Source organism: Apostichopus japonicus, chromosome 18 (assembly GCF_037975245.1).
Source record: "Apostichopus japonicus isolate 1M-3 chromosome 18, ASM3797524v1, whole genome shotgun sequence".
Classification (NCBI taxonomy): domain Eukaryota; kingdom Metazoa; phylum Echinodermata; class Holothuroidea; order Aspidochirotida; family Stichopodidae; genus Apostichopus; species Apostichopus japonicus.
The window spans coordinates 5,939,930-5,958,268 of NC_092578.1; the positions used below are offsets into that span (position 1 = coordinate 5,939,930).

Below are 18,339 nucleotides of genomic sequence, written 5' to 3' on the forward strand. Positions count from 1 at the left end.
GGGGATTGAGTTGTGTAGGTGTTACACAAAAATGTAGATATGCTTTCTTTATTCTTGTGGAAAGCCGCTTTCACTTTGATATCAGATAAACCTGTGGTACATGCAGTGAAGTAGCCAGGATTGTTCCAGTGGAGGGGGTGGGCGCTTGGGGGGGGGGGGCTTGACCAATTTCTGGGAGGGCGTCTTGTTACTACCTGAGTGGAGTGCCACCATGGGTTGGCGCTCAGCGTACGGGAAATTTTCAGCTATAAAGACCTCCTAGATCGTTGGAAATAACACTTCCCAGGCCTTGTAAGCTGCTCTAAAGTTTCACAACATCCTTTATTTTGAGATCCCCATGTCTTGATATGGTCATCAAGTAGTTTAGAGAAATAGAAGAAAAAAGACAATCTGGTAAGTTGCTTTGAAATATCATGACATATCTCGGCATATGCGCTATGTCACGTCAGGTTTTTCAGCAACTATAGCCTACTGCCGGTCCGCGGTCGAAGGGTCGTTCATGAGTGGTCATCATGGAGATTCGATACCATGCAGACCAATGAATGATATATTTTTCGCACATGTAATTTTTTCGACACCCAAAATCCCAGTGGGCGGGCGACAAGCTTTCATGGGGCTGTCGCCCCCACCCCCTCCCCCCACCCCCACCCCCCCCCCCCGTGGCTACGCCACTGGGTACATGGTGCCGAAGCACATATCTTCAAAGTACTGTCTCCAACTTTCAATTGTTTCAAGCTACTATGTGACCAAAAAGAAGTTCTCAAGATGAAGTTGCAGATCTGAAAGGACCAGTAATTTTACTAGGAAACCTTTCGACCACGTACACCTTTGAAGTAGGATAGGATTACACAGTATTTGAATTCTTCATCGATCGGCTTGTATTAAATTAGCTGAAACTCTCATGGGCGTCAGCAGGTTTCAGAAAGTGAGGGGGACACTATACTATCTAAGCGGAGCGCCACCATTAGTTGGCGCGTAGCGTACCAGAAAATTTTGGGTACATAAGACCCCCTAGATCGCAGGAGACGGCCTTCCTGAGTCGTTTTTAGTTACATCAGAACCAGATCTGTGAGGAGAAATTTTGTCTCACAAAACTAAATTCCGACAGAAAGTACTGGTAGAAAGATGCCGTTCTGACACCAAGGGAGACGAATTACACAGCGTCCATCTCAAACGAAATATTTTCGGTAGTTTGGTATCATATAATATCCTGCATACAGGCAGAATACTGTCTGTAGGGCCTAAAATATATGATATTACCTTCCTGGTGGGGTCTTCGCCTTGTTTTCAAGTTGAAATGCGTCGTTTTCTCTGATTCACAGTGTAGGGCAAGGGGAATTCCATTTCTGGCGAGAAGGGGTGCTTCCACAAAACACTCTAAAACATCGTTCAAACATCGCACAAACTTTTATCAGAGGTCTCGGACGAAGCGGGGAGGGTGAATATCGGAGGAAGGGGGATAAAGGGCCAAGCACTGTTCTAATTTCCAGTGCAATTTATTGATAATGATTCTTAAGTTAGATTCTACTTGAATCAGCTCAGCAATTGTGATAGAAAATCGCGCATATGCATGTGATTTTTTTTTAATAACTGCTCTGAAAAGTGGGTGGGACAAATGATATGATATCCCCTCCACTTTTGAAAGTGGGGGGAACATGTCCCCCCCGTCCCCCACCTGTTGACGCCCATGGAAACTCTATAGACCAGTCTTGCAAGGTTTAAAGAAATGGCTCCTTACATAGTTGGCATGATTCAAATTCATCCAGTGCAAATTCATCCAGATGCAAATTCATCAATATAATTGGTCGAGAACTTGCTAGAACAGTAAGCTGTCTGAATTAGCATCTTCAGATCGAATATGGGTTTGCTGAGTTAGGGAGCAATATGTTCGAAGTACAAGGACCAACCAATGAACACAATTTTAACATAAGAGGCAGAGATAAGACACTATAGCAGAAATCATTATGTCTTCTTTCTGTTTTATTACTGATAAATGCAAATATTTTCATTAAAATCAATATGAAATTTCATGTTACTTTCAGAAATATATAAACAAAGCAACTTCTACAACTTCAGCTCATTCACATTCATGCTATCAGCTAGAAAATTTACCATGAGGCACATTTTCTATGAGGCATTGATGTGAATACCACTGACATAACTTGTGCTATTCAAATGGATAAAGGGCTTGGTCAAGTCATGAATAAGGCTCTGCCCCATATATTGCACATGTACAAAAAGGGTTACTGCTTTACATGCAATACTTTTTTGATGGGGGAGAGAGGGGGTGGGGGAGATGTGGTAACATGTTGAAAAGACCACATCTTTTAATTTGTCATTTTTCTTTTGAACATATGCAAATGTTCAAAAGAAATGAAAGCACTTGGAAATTTCTTAAAGAGATAGGCAGTTGTTGCCCTTGCACTGCTTTGAAGTCTGCACCACTGTAAATATTGTTGAAGGAGTGGAGTTCTGCGAATCTCTTGATAGTCAAGTAATAAATTTTTCTTTCACTGTTTGTTAAACAGCTCCTAGCAGTAATATGTAATTACACGACATTGTATCTGAGGTTCATTATGTAACCGCTGTTTTCTACATAGAGTCAAATTAAAAACCAATGTTAAACTTGTTCACCTGCAATGGTCTAAATTCAGAAAGTACATCAATATCATAACTCTTTTGCATGTTGTATAACGGTACTGAATTTGAAGTGGATTATATTTATCAATGAATATAGCAATGTTTTGGGTAAAAACAATTAAAGCATCCACTTGAACTTCATGTTTTCCTTGCATTGTTTGCTACTTCCTCCTATCTAGATTCGAAAGGGACATATAGATAAATGCTCAATACCTCAAACAACATTATTTAACCTTGTTTCCCACAAAAAATGTTCTGTCCCAGTTTCTGTAAACTACTCGGGATAAATGGAGGTGTGGGGGGGGGGGGGAGTTGGACAGGTTGTATTTGATGTTGTATTTGACAATAAAATTCACCTTCCCAAGGAAGTAATACAGTTCTTTAAGTAGCATTTTATGAAGGACCTACAGTATGTAACAATATCAGAATTGGTTATTGCCTCCTGCTGAAATGTCCAATAAAGACTCGCAGTATTGGAATGTTCATCAGATTCCTCATTTTATAGAAACATCTGTGTTCATTGAAACTTTCCTAGGATGTTGCCAACAAGATGCAGTTGAAGTCTACTGTACCTTGTTGTCAAAGGTGGAGCTCACAAAAAGTCCTATCAACTAGTCTTATTCAAGCAGTGGCAACATATGGGAAAAAAGAAAAGCAAAATATGGTACAATTTTGTTAATATTATTTTGAACTATTTATCCCAACACCCTATCCTCCTTTTAAGACTTTTGCAAGCTTGTAAACCAGTTACAGCACTCATGCAACATGATATGACAAAGGTTCATTGCCAGAACATGAAAGTAGCAATTTGGAGTAAATTTGTTAAAAGAATGATGAAGTTAATACACTGAAATATTGAATGGGGCTCAAAGGAGCTTAAGAAGTCTTTTGAGGTACATTACTTGTTCTGATAAATATATTAATTGCCCTAAGATTCAGCTATTAAAGCAGCTACTAGTCAGATACTAGATAGTATAAGATCATGAAGGTTTTCAGATTTTACCTATATTGGCCTCAAATAACCTTTGACTTGGCTTAGAGCACTCAGCACATGATACACCTGCATACAAACTTCCATTCATCATTCCAATATTGAACTATCATGTTAACATGGCTTTCAGTTTCAGATATCTAGTTATCTCACATGGGCTTCTGCTATACTGTACAAATTTATAGACTAGTACTCAATGTCAGAAACCTATATGCACTACATATGACTACCAACTTTTCCTTGTTGAGTTAGATGCTCTATGTTACTCTACTGACCTTGAGTAGCCTTTGACCCTCAATGAAGCCAACACCTACTGAAAATTCCATTTTAAATATAAAATTAATGAAATGATTCAGAAAATACTTTATCAGAAAGGAAAACTATTATAAACACTTCTGTTCATACTGACCTCAGCGTAAACAATTTAGAGACCAAGAACATATGGTATAATAACTATTAGCTAACATTTCTTCCTTCTACTCTGCAATTTTGAGAGAACAATAAGCAAAATTGATACTGGCAAATGTAACATGGCAACAATAACAATAATTCACAAATGATGATGACATCAGAAAAAGTAGCAACCATGACAATGATGATGATTTGAAAATCTTAATGAGCAATCCTAAATGTAACTAGAATATCACTTTTAGTAGAGCAGGGTTCTCACAAGCCCGTTTTAACCTGCAGTGGTCGTGGTTTGAATATGATTTTGCCTCTCCCTGCATGGTTTGAAAGTTGAGCGCCCGGGCTGAACATTTATGAACCAGGAAAAGCTTGCTGCCACTTATCTGGCCCGAAAAAATTATAGCATGAGGTAAATTTCCTCCTGGGTGCATAATTATCATAACAGGTCAAGAATTTTTACCAAAGGTGATCATATTTGAATATCTGGAGTCGGCTCAGACTTGAAGGGTCTTGGATTTGGCTCATACCAAGTGGACTCGACTACAGCTCTGCCATAAATATAAAAAGATAATGGATTGTTAATAATTTATTATATGATGTTGAGAAGGTAGAGACCTAGAAAGTTAACTCCTAAATGTAATGGATAGCATTAAACTCTTCGTTTCACTAACAAAAGGATTCTCAAATACAGTACTAGCAACATTACAGCTGAAATAATGGATCACCAATACGATGCAGTGAGGAAAGGGAGTTTAATAAAGAGCATCCCTCAATGTAATGACTAGGATAAAACTCTTAGTTTCACTAACAAAAGGATACCACATGCAGTACCAACAAGAGGGATGCCCATAATATTGAGGGTCCACTAGACTTAAGGTTTGCTAGACCCAACACCCCCATTGTGGGAAGCATTATTGAGCGTCTAGTTAGCATTATTGGGTAACTGAAAGTATTGAAGGACCTTGGTGACTCCCCTCCCAGTAGTTTTATAACATTTATGAACCAGGAAGAGCTTGCTGCCACATATCTGGTCCGAAAAAATTATAGCATGAGGTAAATTTCCCTCTGGGTGCATAATTATCATAACAGTTCAAGAATTTTTACCGAAGGTGATCTTTGGTATCTGGAGTCGGCTCGGAATTGAGGGGTCTTGTATTTGGCTCAGACCAGATGGACTCGGACTCTGGCTAATTGGACTCGACTACAGCTCTGTCATAAATATAAAGAGATAATGGATTGTTAATAATTTATTATATGATGTTGTGAAGGTAGACACTTAGAGAGTACTCCTTAATGTAATGGATAGCATTAAACTCTTCGTTTCACTAAAAAAAGGATTCTCAAATACAGTACTAGCAACATTACAACTAGAATAGTTGATTACCAATACGCTGCAGTGAAGTAAGGGAGTTTAATAAAGAGCATCCCTCAATGTAATGACTAGGATGAAACTCTTAGTTTCACTAACAAAAGTATACCACATGCAGTACCAACATGGGGGGGGGGGAGGATGCCCATTACATTGAGGGTCCACTAGACTTAAGGTTTGCTAGACCCAAAATCCCCATTGTGGGAAGCATTATTGAGCATCTAGTTAGCATTAATTGGGTAACTGAAGTATTAAAAGACCTTGGTGTCTCCCCTCCCAGCAGTATAACAACTGTAATAATGGATTGGTGAAACAATGTTTTATTTGATACAGCGAAGTAAGGGAGTTACATGAATAATAGTTAATGCAATGAATATGATTAAAATCTTTGTTTTACTAACGAAAATTATTCTCAAATACAGCAACATAAGAATTTGTATAAATGGATTATTAATAATGAATTTTATGATGCTGTGAAGGAAGAAAATTCATTAACAAATTTTAATTTGTATGCTGTATGTTATATACCTGTCCAGAAACTAGAAAGAAAAATTCAAACTCATAGAATGCACCGTACCTGGCTCCAAGCAATGACATATAAATCTAGTCCTCATTGTATCTACAGAAGTTGTTTGTCCAATTTTAATCGAAAGCCTTTCCTTTCATTGAAAATTTTGATCTTCAGTAAAAATATTCTTCTGTCTGCAGATTTTATTGATGACAGTACTTCCTTCTCTTGTGGAGAAATTCCACCAGCTCTTGTTAACCTACAACAAACCAAAACAACATTTCAATCATATGTCGAAGTTTCACTGAAGTAAATTCCATGTAAATATTTTTTAAAGCCTCACATTTTGATATTGACATTGTTGCAAAAGGTACAAATAAACACATCATAATCAAGGTTAAAATGTGATGGTGTGTTAACACCTCAAGTCTTTGCTTCACAATCCTACCTACAATTCATTCCAGCCTGCCAGATGGCAGATTTACAGTACATTTGGTTTTCAAAGACTACACATAAAGTCATTTCAATTCTGATAACATTCTATGATGGTGGAAGTAGCAAAGTAAAACAAAAGGTTTGGCAGTGGACTTGGTGGGAAGTGGAAAGTCTTTCTTACATTAATTTGTTAGCCGTTGCCTTAGATCGTTTACAGTTTTTGAAAATAAACAGCAAATTTTCATCATCTTTGTTCGTGTTGAAACTTAGTACAGTAAATTTATATTATGCACAGTGTGTGTTGATCAGACTTAGAGGATATTAAAGGGAAGGCTTTAGAAAACTAACTTCAGGTCATAGGGATTTAAAATATATCTCACAGTCAATACTTACTGAATATTAAAGACAACTGGGGATGTTTGCAATATATGCTTGTGGGAGCTCCTTATTTCCATATAAGCCATTTCTCGCTGCATCCCATGGTCAGCATGAACCAGCAGCTCAAAGTTACAGTATTTTGATATCCTGCGTCGACCTTGAAATTGCAGCCCTGTACTTCTTGCAATAAAGTGGAGCATATCTGCTGTGGTGTTCTCATTCTGCATTCATGCATTCCTCAAATTGTGCCAAAGTAAGCCATCTTTTCTGACAAGAGAATGAACATAAATAAGTCCAGATAATTGTTTCATAAATTGCAAGTGGAAGTCTTGACAGTGCAGTTCCCTATTTGATGTCAATACTTAGTGTACATGTTGTCCAATATTCATGTCAGTTTAGTTAATTTAGCTATCACTTTTTTCATGGAAACCGCATATGCAACAATTGAGAAAAATGCCACACTACTAAGTTTGAATATTGATCTATTATTTGGTATGTAAGTTGTACCCAGGAATTTAGCATGCAATCACTTCAAGAGATTGACTGAGTATTCATGCATGGTTCAATGCCTCATCTCGCATGCAGTTCATTTACTTAAAAATTGCATGCACCCTACAGTAGACTATGTTTACCGGTACATTTAGTCCCTCAACGTATCATTTGGGGTTTAAGCTCAGGACTACTCGTGTACACAGACTTTGGCATTATGACTGAGTTCATTTTTAATGTTTGGTTTCAGTGATGTTGAAACTTTCCACTCACGATGGCATATGTGTGCGTGTGCATTGGTAGGAGTACTGTGTTTGTGATCCTAGCTTGTAAACACAGTTTCTCATGACAGTAAGCTTTATTGGACAGATCTCATAGTTGGTACAGTATGTATGTATAGATGCATCACAAGTACAAGAAGCCTATTGTTTTTGGTGAAGGTCAAAGGTACTTTAGGTAAAAATGGTCAAATTGTGAAAACTCAATTTGAAGCATGGATAGATCTATTTATTGGTATGTCTAGGCCAGTGGTTGGGTCAACAGGGCAAACTTGTGAAAACCTTATTTAAACCATACATCTCAAAGCAGGGTACACTAGCTTGCAGACATACATAATGTTTAGTATCATGTTATATTGCTACAGAAGGCTTTCAGTGGTCTTTTTAGATCCCCAACTGTCACTTTGAAAATGTTGTTTATAACAGTTCTCAATAGTTTTTTGCTGTATATTATTAAGATACAATAAGTTGTACATGCAGCCTACACATATACAGTAGCATACATGTCAAATTGACAAATTCATAAAATGAAACTTATTACATAATGGAAACCATGTGCAGTGCAGTTTGCATAATGGTGATCTATTTATACACCCAACCAGCTAGTATCGGATCATAGCAACATGTTACCACATGTATGCATTTAAGTGTTTTGTCACACAGTACAGTGCTAACATCATACAAGGGAGTTTTATTTGTTCCATAACAACTCTGATCATAATAGCCTGTTCGTGCAGGGAGTTGTAATGGAACAACTCCCTGGTTTGTGCTATGGACATGAGAACTATTTAGTGCCTGTTGAACATTAGTCTTGTGCATTTTCATGTTACTTACTAACACCAAATTACTGCACACAGATAGTCATTTTTAAAAGTATGAAAACTGAATACAATCAAGAGCTTTTATTTGGACATGATACCCAATATGAAACTACTTTAGTTGCACATACTGTATGTATGCTGGTTTTTATCATGAATGATTTTTATAGGAGCCATGAATTTTTTTTATTTTTTATGAAGTAGGTCTGGATTCCCTTGGCATTATAACCTGATTGAAATTTAACCTCTGTGATTGCACTAATATGTGAGACCATTGATCAACCTAATTAATAGCTTTTAATGATGAAGACACAGATAACAATTTCATAACTCATTAGTGTGAACACAATGCAAGGTTCAATGAGGTACTGTTATTTCCTTAAAATGCATAGCTGGTGGTTTTTCAACATACTCTAATCCTTTCAAATATGTTACATTGAATCTTTACACTTTTCCATTGATATATCACAGACTGTGTTTTTTTGTTATGGGACTCTGTAAAACTGGATCAAACCTAGCAATTTTGGACAAGGAATTTGCTCTTTTCGCAAAAACTCCTAAGTGCTCAAGTGACTGTACAGTAGGTCACCCTGTGAAGGCATTGTGGGACTTTGAGGAATACTTTTGATCAAGCTATTACTTCAGCACTATTAACACTACCCACATCATAACGTTAATATCAAAATGCCTAAATTACTTAACCATGATTGCGTTGTTATTCTAAAATGAATACTCAATTGTTTACCTTCAGCCATGATTCATCCCATAGGTGCAGGGGAAAAAAACTCATGTTACAAAAAATTGTTGTACACTGCTACACTGAGGCCCTGTGTGACTTAGTTCTCTGAATCAGAACCAATGACACACCACTACTACTGTACGCACAGGGCTAAGTGATGCACACTAACACATATAGAGAATATTGTGGGGATGAATATTGTACTGAGACGGCAAACGTTTTCACATGTCTTACTTTTGTAACTCGTTTATGGAATCTATCAGGCCCTTTCTTTTACTGTAGTGTTCCGTTTGCTTGTGTATCTGTTTTTGTGGAGTTGTGACTTTCTGACTGCCTTATTTTATGGCAGAGAGATTGAGACATACCCAAAGATTTATATTTCGTGAAATGGTTCAAAATTGCATCGCACGAATGCAAGTTCTTTCATACCCCTAAATTGACACATCTGTCGATAAGCTTACTGTAGTGAAGGCCTTAGTAAACATCCATTATCTTTGGATGCTGTTTGCTATGCTCTGAGCCTCTAACCTCAGAAAGGTCAGGTCCCAGAGATTAGTGGTATTATATTGAGGTAATTTTGGTTATTTTTAGGGAGTAAGATTTCCAAATGCCCCAAAACATGCACAAACACAATTTGATCAGCATATACCTGAAATGGATTCAAACTCATGAAATATTTAACTCTGCTTGGCTGCAAAAAGTTATGGTTGCCTGCTGTATAGTTGCTAGTACTAGCTACAGTAGTAGTAGGCTAGTATAGTAATAGTAGGCCTAGGCCTAGTAATATTTGGAGGTGCGTCAATTATTAAGCCTTTACTTTAAAAGATCTGGAAGATCACCAGGCTGCAAAATGTGTAGGTTGACCAGTCTGTTACAAGTATATACTTTAATTTATTTATCATATTTTATATTCCGAGTATCAGCAAAGGCAGTAGCAGGCAGCTGTGATTTACCATAGCCAGTAATACTGATAGGTCCAATTTAGGGCTAACGTTAGGCCTAGGCCTAGGCTAGTCTACTCTAACTCTAACCATGGTCTTACTTTATTTGTGTTCAGCATGAAGGTATTTACTCTAAATGTTATTAATATATCCGGAACACTTTTAAGGAATTTACTTACAATGCATATACTCCACCAAAGTTCCAAAAGCCAACTTCAAATGGGCAACGTTTACGGTAACCTGCGGCACTTTCCTTCGTAGACTACATGGCTAGGCCCACATAAAGTAACGTTGAATGTAGGCTATTGGGATAGCAACGATACGATCCGATCGACTGCCCTGCCACCGAACACAGAAAGAACTGCTTATGTGTGGGGGCGTTGTTTCGTTACGTGTAAATTTGCCAGTTAAAATAGAAACTCTTATTTTCTTAAATATCCCAAATTAATGGAAGAAAACATACAAACACGAAGATTTCAGTGTAATTAGAGGAACCTGTAAGTTTCGGAACTATATATAGCCGCATTTGGTCAAAATCGAGGTGTAAAGTTGGGATCAACATATATACCATGTTCGTAATTCTGTTATATACCCTTCGGAATTACCTCCACTTTTGAGGGGATATTTTACCCTTTAAATGAACGATTTTTTTTTTGTAACTTCGGAATTGATAAGTTTATGAGGTTTTCTCTTAACTCGAAATAATCATTCATCAAAGGAAGTGAAATTGATTGAACAAGAAGACCCTAGACTTAGGTTTACCTGGTGTCAGGTAAACCTATCCCCGAGGTAAACCTAAGTCCCAGCTATCATGCGTTGAAGTAAACAAATATACCAATGTGTATATATATATATATATATCATTTAAATAACATATATATATATATAACATATATATATATATATATATCATTTAAATAACATATATATATATATATATATATATATATATATATGTTATTTAAATGATATATATATATATATATGTTATTTAAATGATATATATATATTTACGATTTAATATCATATACATTGCATGTACATGGCATACTGTGGGCATAGTATAGATTGGTATGTAAGATTAAGTACACGCCGTGTTCTCATACTGCTGTACGTATATATACTACATGTACGTTATATACTGTACCATATGTGTGGTTCTCTTAACGTTCATGCCAATATAGGCCATGTTCTAATTGAATCCATTGCATCTGAGAAATCTTGTTTTAGTTTTGTCTTATTAACATACTGAATGGTTCTATATTAACCACATGACGTTCAAATATCCATTATAATACATATATTTACTCTTGCACTAAATATCGAGCAACCACTCAAATTGTGTCAAAAAACGGCCATTATGTGTACACCATCAATTTCTTTTCTTTCAATTTTACATAAAAGAACTGCTCTAATTAATACATCGGCACAATATGTCTATTGACAAAGCCCACAGTAACTAAGCAAATACACTCGGAAGTCTGTAGTTTATCGGTTCATTTTTTTATCAATTAAATCCGCTATTTTAAATAAACTCTACCGTGTAGATCGTTTGATCTTATAAGGAAGGGGGGGGGGGGGAAACAAACTCTGGAACAACAGCTACTGGTTATAAAGATGCAGTCTTAATAATTAGTATAAGGTGTACGTGGTATTAAAATCTGTTACATGCATTTAATGATGCTTTTAGCATGTCTTGGTTCATTCTATTTGAATATTGGTATATGTCTAGTGACAGGTAGGCTTTACATACAGATAACTATCTGTTATTCAAGATTTCTGTGGTTATAATATCACCACAGAAGTCTCGAATAACAGATATGCTTTAGTGCACCTAATTATTTTGGATTAAAGTCCATAGCAACCAGTCACATTTGATTTGTACTTGCAAGGTCAATTTCATATGAACTTGTAAGTGAGTGGCTTATTATTGATTGGGTTTCTCGATATGTACCTTCATTTTCTTTTATATCCAATTTCATGAAGTTAACTGTTAATTTTAAATTCTATTGTCTGCAAGATAATCATTCAAATTGTTCCATCGGGTCACCGAAATACAAATAGCTGCTCTTTGTTTTTCTAATTATTATCATAAAAGAAGAGCATGACGGCAAAATAATGGGATGTTAGCGTTAACCAAACTGGTTTCGAACAACATGAATAATAACATGTTTTGTCATAATCAACATTGAACGCACATTAAAATGACATTATATGTGAGGCTGCGGAGAAGAAAAATATTATAAAATGGCGTGTGTTTCATTTCAACCAGTCAAAAGTTCATTACATGAACATGTATAAATACATTGATTTCTAATAATCACCATATCTCTAATCTTATGTTCAACCTTTAGTGGGAACCAATACCATTATTACAATTATTATGTAAATCATCATAAAGAAAAAATATATACTAAAAAAACTAAAAAATTTATAAAAATAAAATTTGATTGTGGAGATGATATCAAGTGCAACCAATACCTTAGAACCAAGAGTTCATCAGCTGTGTACTTTCCTCCACCTCCACCTCCTCCGCCAGGCCCACCCCCTCCTCCGCCACCTGTTGGCTCACCCCCTTCTGCATCCATCGCGCCAGGATTTGGACTTTTGTTCATGAGCCTGTTACTTGATGTTGATTGGGTAGAAGAGCTGGATGGTTGTACTTCATCCTCACTATCATCATCAAAGCTTGGAAAGGGCCCTTTCGGAGGTAGAGGGAGGTCTGGTATTGTCTCCTCTGTTTCCTGAGGGAGGTTTGACGGTGGTACTGGAAGACCTGATAGTGCTGTATCTCTAGACTTTAAAGCCTCAGCTCTGAATAGAACAAAGTCAGAGAAAAATATCCATACAAGTGATAAATTGGAACCAACTTGGCAGAAATACAAAGAACATAAATCTTTAGAAACCAAACACTTTAAAGCTGGTATATGTGTATACATATATATCTATTATATAGTTTACCTATACATTAACTTACATCATGTTGTTACTCAAGTTTTATGCCTTCGCGGCGATTGTCAGACAACTGATCTGATGATCACTGCATAGGCGTAAAACTCAAGTAACAACATGCTGTAAGTAATCCTATACATATACTGTAATAAGTATTTGCTCTACTTCTATTTATTGAGCACTTTTGCAACAGGAAGTGAACAAATGAATCTTTGTTCTATATATATATATATATTTATATACCTTTAGTTGGTTGTCATCTATCTTGGCGTAGAGTGCTCTATGTCCGTTGGACATGTCAGGTGGACAACTGCAGTTGTCTGATGATCGCTCAAACGCGTGAAACTCTGAGTAACAACTACTAGTCTTAACTAATTCTCACCTATGTTTATATATATATATATATATATATATATATATATATATTTATATATATATATATGTGTGTGAATAAGTGAATATTAAATGTACTTGCAACAGAAAGGAATTTAATATCATGTACAACAAGTTGATATGTTTCCTGGAGTAAAAGCCCACATTTTGGGACCTGCGGTATGATCATGATGTTCTTAAATGTTACAAAACAAATTTGGGAAACAAAGAAATTATTGGCTTAATGAGATTCAAAACGGCAGGATAAAACCTCCTTTGTCCGACTTACTGAACTATCCAGGCCCCTAGTTTGGTGATAATCTCTATATAATCATTTCCTTGACTGGAGGAATGGGGGTGGGGGAGGGGATTTGCTATTCATATCATTAATTCTCAATTTCTCAATTCTCAAGTTCAATTGTCACTTTCTGTATAAAGTAAAAACAATTGCCTGTATCACAGTGTTGCCCAATTCACATAAAGGTTAAATTGACAAACAATTTGATATCGGCCAAATGACTCCACTGTGACTTAGAACCCTATGTTCTAATGTCTCAAAAGACGACTAAACTTTCCCATAGGATTTGTTACCTTCGTACCATCTCATTCTATTGATATGGGTCAAGATTTTGCTAAACCACTCAAACATTAATGCATTAAAGCATTATTGTAACACTTGAGACCCAAAATTTCCATCTTATCTTAAATCAGTTTACATAGTCGACCCTTTTCTGGTGCCTTACAGAGTGTAAAGTCGGTATATCTGTACATGATAATACGAGCTGATTACTTCAGATGTGAATTTTCACACTTTTTGCCACAAAAATGCTTACCTGTCAAGAGCTTGTTTGGCTAGTCTATTCAATTTTGATTTCTGAGGTTCTGCACTGGATCTTCCCTAAGAAGGAATAAAAGAAACATCAAAATCATGATTACTAAAGCATATAGGATCAAGACGAGGAACTGAAACGGTAACAGCTTCTCTCATATTAATTTTATGTAAATGTACACATAGCCTTCATACTGAATATTCATCACCAGAAGTGGTGCAAGTAACAAAAGTCTGGAAAAGTGTGATTTCCATGGATGTGTTGTTTGAGTACCATAAGAAGAGGGAGAGGGGTAGGAGGGTGAATAATGGGGGGGGGGGGCAACAAGCAGTCAGGTAGCCCTCTCCCATGGCATGCCACTACTGGTCAAGGGCATGGTTATCAAAATTTTAAATTTCTGGAATGATCACACTCTAAGTGGCAAACAGTTTACTGGCACATTTTAAAAGTGGAGAAACCTCTTCAAGGAGAAAAATGAAGGCACTCAGAGAGTGAATTAAGAACAGTAAGCCATATATTGTCTACAGTACAAAGTCTGGGTTGTGGTAACTAGCCAGTAAGGGGGGGGGAGGGGGGAAAGGTTAGGCAGAATTTCCCATTCAAATTATGAATAAATAGACACTCAAATTTGGTCACCGTTTTAATACAAAGCTCTGCCGCATTGAGATAAAGTTCGATGGCTTCTTCTTTATTTCCTTCCTCGTCTTCCTCAAACGCTTGAGTCAGTAGAAAGTGTGATTGTTCTAGTTTAATCTGATCCTCTGACTTGGACTGTTGCGTAGTTAAAGTTGGCTTTCCTTGCTTCACTGTAAAAACCAGGAAACACAGTGCATGTTTCAGAGAGATGGCAAAAATTGTAATCCATACCAATATCATTGTTGCATTTGTTTGTACCTAGAATAACATTTCTTTTTTGTCACCTAGGTGGCATTAACCTGCAATAGAGGCAGACTATTTGATATTAGGAGTGTTAGCTCAGTTGTTAATGACGGTGCCTTCCAATCATAAGGTCCCGAATTTGAGTCACTTCAAGATTAATGTATGTTGTCCAGTTACAGAGTTGTCGAAAATTGACAATTCATAATCATGGACGTTAAATATGAATCTAAGAGACTGACTTCGCTCAGATTGCGACTTTGATAAGCCAATGAGGCTTCTTCGCGAGTTCCTGCTTGCAGGAGGATCTAAAAGAGATACTGTAAATATTGAAGGCTAATCCAGCCTAATCGCATTACTCATGAATACAAAGGTAGTATATAACTTGTAAAGTAAGATGACCTATTCATTGAGAGAGGAAGGGACCTGAAATGGTGAGGCACGACATAAGTTAATGGTGATAGGCACGGTGATTGCATATTAACTATGTAATCAGCAAGGCCAGCATGTAGCTCAGTAAGTGCAGTTATGAGACAAATGTCAAACTATCTTCTCCGGACATGATTTTGAGTAATGTTTTAAACACGAAACAAACACAGAGACACAACAAGAATTTGTTTACATTTAGACTTTTCATCACTCGATCTCTGAGAATCGGCCAAAACGTTGCCGAAAAAAGGAACAAGTCATGGTTGTGTGGTTAAACTCATGAAAAAAATATTCTTTAGACTGTCTTGAATTTATGAACCTAGTATTCATGCATCTTCACAACCAAAATGGGGAACCAGATGAAAGCTGGTAGGAATTAAAATGCTAACCATATTTGTGATGAAATAGTCTGCAAACCAGCATATGTTTATATTCTGATACTTTACGACTGACAACCATCTGAGGTAAAGCTAAACAATCATTTATCTGGTGAGGTCATTAGATTATAAGAATAAGTAGAGCAAACAGAACCATCAGAACATTATTCTATTCTTTCAGATATATTTGAACTCTCAACAACATACAGTTTTTGCCTTCATACAAAATACCTATTATTAAGATGTTTGCCTTTCATCTTTTGATAAATATTCCAAAACACACAGAAAGGCATAATAGATGAATAAACTCAAGCCCTACTAAACATTTAATCATTGTAATTTAACAAGTTAATTATATTCATGACAATTGTTTCATATACTGTAGTGCTGAAGCCTGATACCTCAAAGTTCATGGAAATGAATAGCCTGGTACTCTGCTCTACTCTTTTTTAGAAGTATGAAGCAAACTCAACAAGTCAAGCTCCAAGTATCTATTACTTACAATGAGCCTGAAGGCTACGGACTCGTTGAACATATTCTGTATACTTCTCGGATAGATTGAGATCTGGACTTGCAAGAGCTGCATTGTAAATGGCTTGGATTGCTTCCTGAAGGAAATAAATTTTCTGAATATTTTTCTTCACGGAATATTGTACTGTACTGTAGTGCTCATATTTTTGTACAACTTTTGAGACTTTAGATCTGCAAACTAACCTGTTGTTCACATGCATTTGTGTACAAATTTGCATATATTTGGCTTAGCATTTTGTCAGATAACCTGTTCCAGCTACATCATGAAAGCTTAAAGTACTAGCTGAAATGGAAGTATTAGCCTAAAATAAAATTTCAACTGCCTTGAAGAGGTATTTCTTTAAAGAAGTAGATGACAAGTGAACTAACTTCATTGTTGAGGGCGGAGACATAACTCTTGTGCATTATACTGTACAGGGCAAATCTTTATGGACTATTCAACCACTGGACGACCACTTAAGGTGATGGTTGTCTGAACAGAGACTGGGATATCTCAAAAGATTGGACAACCATTCAAACTTGCCTGTTACATGATAAAACTTTAGTTTGATAATACTTTAAATTAGTCATTATAATCATTGGATACCAACACAGAGAAACAATCAAAAAAAGTTATAACTTACATAATCTGTATAAAATTTGACAGCCACTTACCACATAATAAAACAGGGCTGTTTTATATTGTTGTAATCCATCATAGTGGGTAGCTAAAACTGCAAATTCTTTGGCATCTCGTAGTAATCCATCTTCTTGGGAACTGTCACTCACTGATCCTTGTTGGTCAATGTCAGGGTTATCCATGATTGTGGGTAGTTTTGAACCGGTCTACCTGACTGAGGTAAACTTGACTCTCTATCAAGTGATATTTATATAGTTTCGCATATGGGATGCCAATCATCCAGAGGGTTCTTAGTGTAATGTGTTGGTCTTCTTTGTTCCTTTGGTAAGTTAGGCCACTTAGTGTTCCCACTAATGTTTAACGTTCATTAGTAGCGGCATTATCGTTAGGATGAGGTTTATAAAAAGCCTAGGCTAGACCGTATTTATCGCGGTTTAACGTTAGGCCTAACGGCTAACGTAATCAGACTACCAACTACTGCTCAGGCGCGTCTCAGAAATACACGAAAACATCTTTACGAAAGTACCGTCTGTTTAGCTATCTGACATTAACAAGCAGTCACAATGTATGCAGTATGCAAAGATCGCAGAAGAAATATTTACAGAGCATTAGGGGACCACTGATACTGGATAGTAACTACAGAAATGATGCAGTTTTGCGATAGTAATACGCAAGGGCGCAGCCATATTTGTATGACGTCATGAAGAGTTGCCTCAAAGGGTATTCCCATTATGTCATGTACTTTGGCTTATAAATTGTTCACCAGATTTGATTGAACTATCGCTTCACATGAAACACTAGGCAGAGCCAATAGCCGTAACCACATGTCAGTGTGGCTGGTACTTAGAAGACCTGTCCCTGCTGAATAAACTTCGCTCCTGACATTTTTTCCAGGCTTTTTTCCCCCATCACGCCACCGTAAAGGTCACTCCAGCAAAATGACTCATGAACAGGTGAGTGCAGGGGATACACCAAACCCCGTTTTGGGTGATTGTGTATTATAAGTGAATCATTTGCAGTGCTGCATTTCGCCACCTTTTTCAAAGGTCATCAGAATAACGGTAGCCCCAAATTTCGACATGCCGAAAAACAATACGATATGGGATAACCTAAACAGGGTTCCTGAGACCTCACAAATTTAAGTTACTGCTTATGTTGTCGTTGTAAATCTGTGGCAGCAAAAACTGTTAGTTTTCTAAAATCATGTTTCCTTTCGGCAGGTCCGGGCGAATCGTATATTCCATTTGGCTTAACCTTACTGGTGAATCCACCCAATGTTGGTTGTATGAAATGTAGCACGGAATTCGGCTAATTATATGCTTGGTCTGCTCGGAATCATGAGGACATTTATACCCCCCC

General features: G+C 36.8%; 1 protein-coding gene and 1 long non-coding RNA gene across 4 annotated transcripts in view; both read right to left on the reverse strand.

Annotated features, from left to right (window-relative positions):
• Positions 1-17,932, reverse strand: part of LOC139958394 (calpain-7-like) — a 52,046-nt gene extending 34,114 nt beyond the window's left edge. The window contains exons 1-5 of the mRNA XM_071955447.1: positions 17,016-17,932; positions 16,333-16,438; positions 14,785-14,954; positions 14,152-14,216; positions 12,476-12,808 (exon numbers count right to left, since the gene is read on the reverse strand). Coding sequence (XP_071811548.1) covers positions 12,476-12,808; positions 14,152-14,216; positions 14,785-14,954; positions 16,333-16,438; positions 17,016-17,162 — 821 coding nt within the window. The 5' untranslated portion in view covers positions 17,163-17,932. The remainder of the gene's footprint in view (positions 1-12,475; positions 12,809-14,151; positions 14,217-14,784; positions 14,955-16,332; positions 16,439-17,015) is intronic.
• LOC139958403 (uncharacterized) lies at positions 888-10,795 on the reverse strand. Of its 3 annotated transcripts, none has more exons than XR_011789779.1 (5): positions 10,174-10,795; positions 6,745-6,991; positions 5,986-6,175; positions 5,144-5,248; positions 888-4,587 (listed from the first exon to the last, which is right to left on the reverse strand). It is a non-coding gene; the product is annotated as an uncharacterized lncRNA (long non-coding RNA). The 3 variants fall into 3 exon arrangements; XR_011789778.1 differs by having other exon boundaries at positions 6,745-6,996; XR_011789777.1 differs by having other exon boundaries at positions 6,745-10,785.
• Positions 17,933-18,339: the final 407 nt, after the last annotated feature.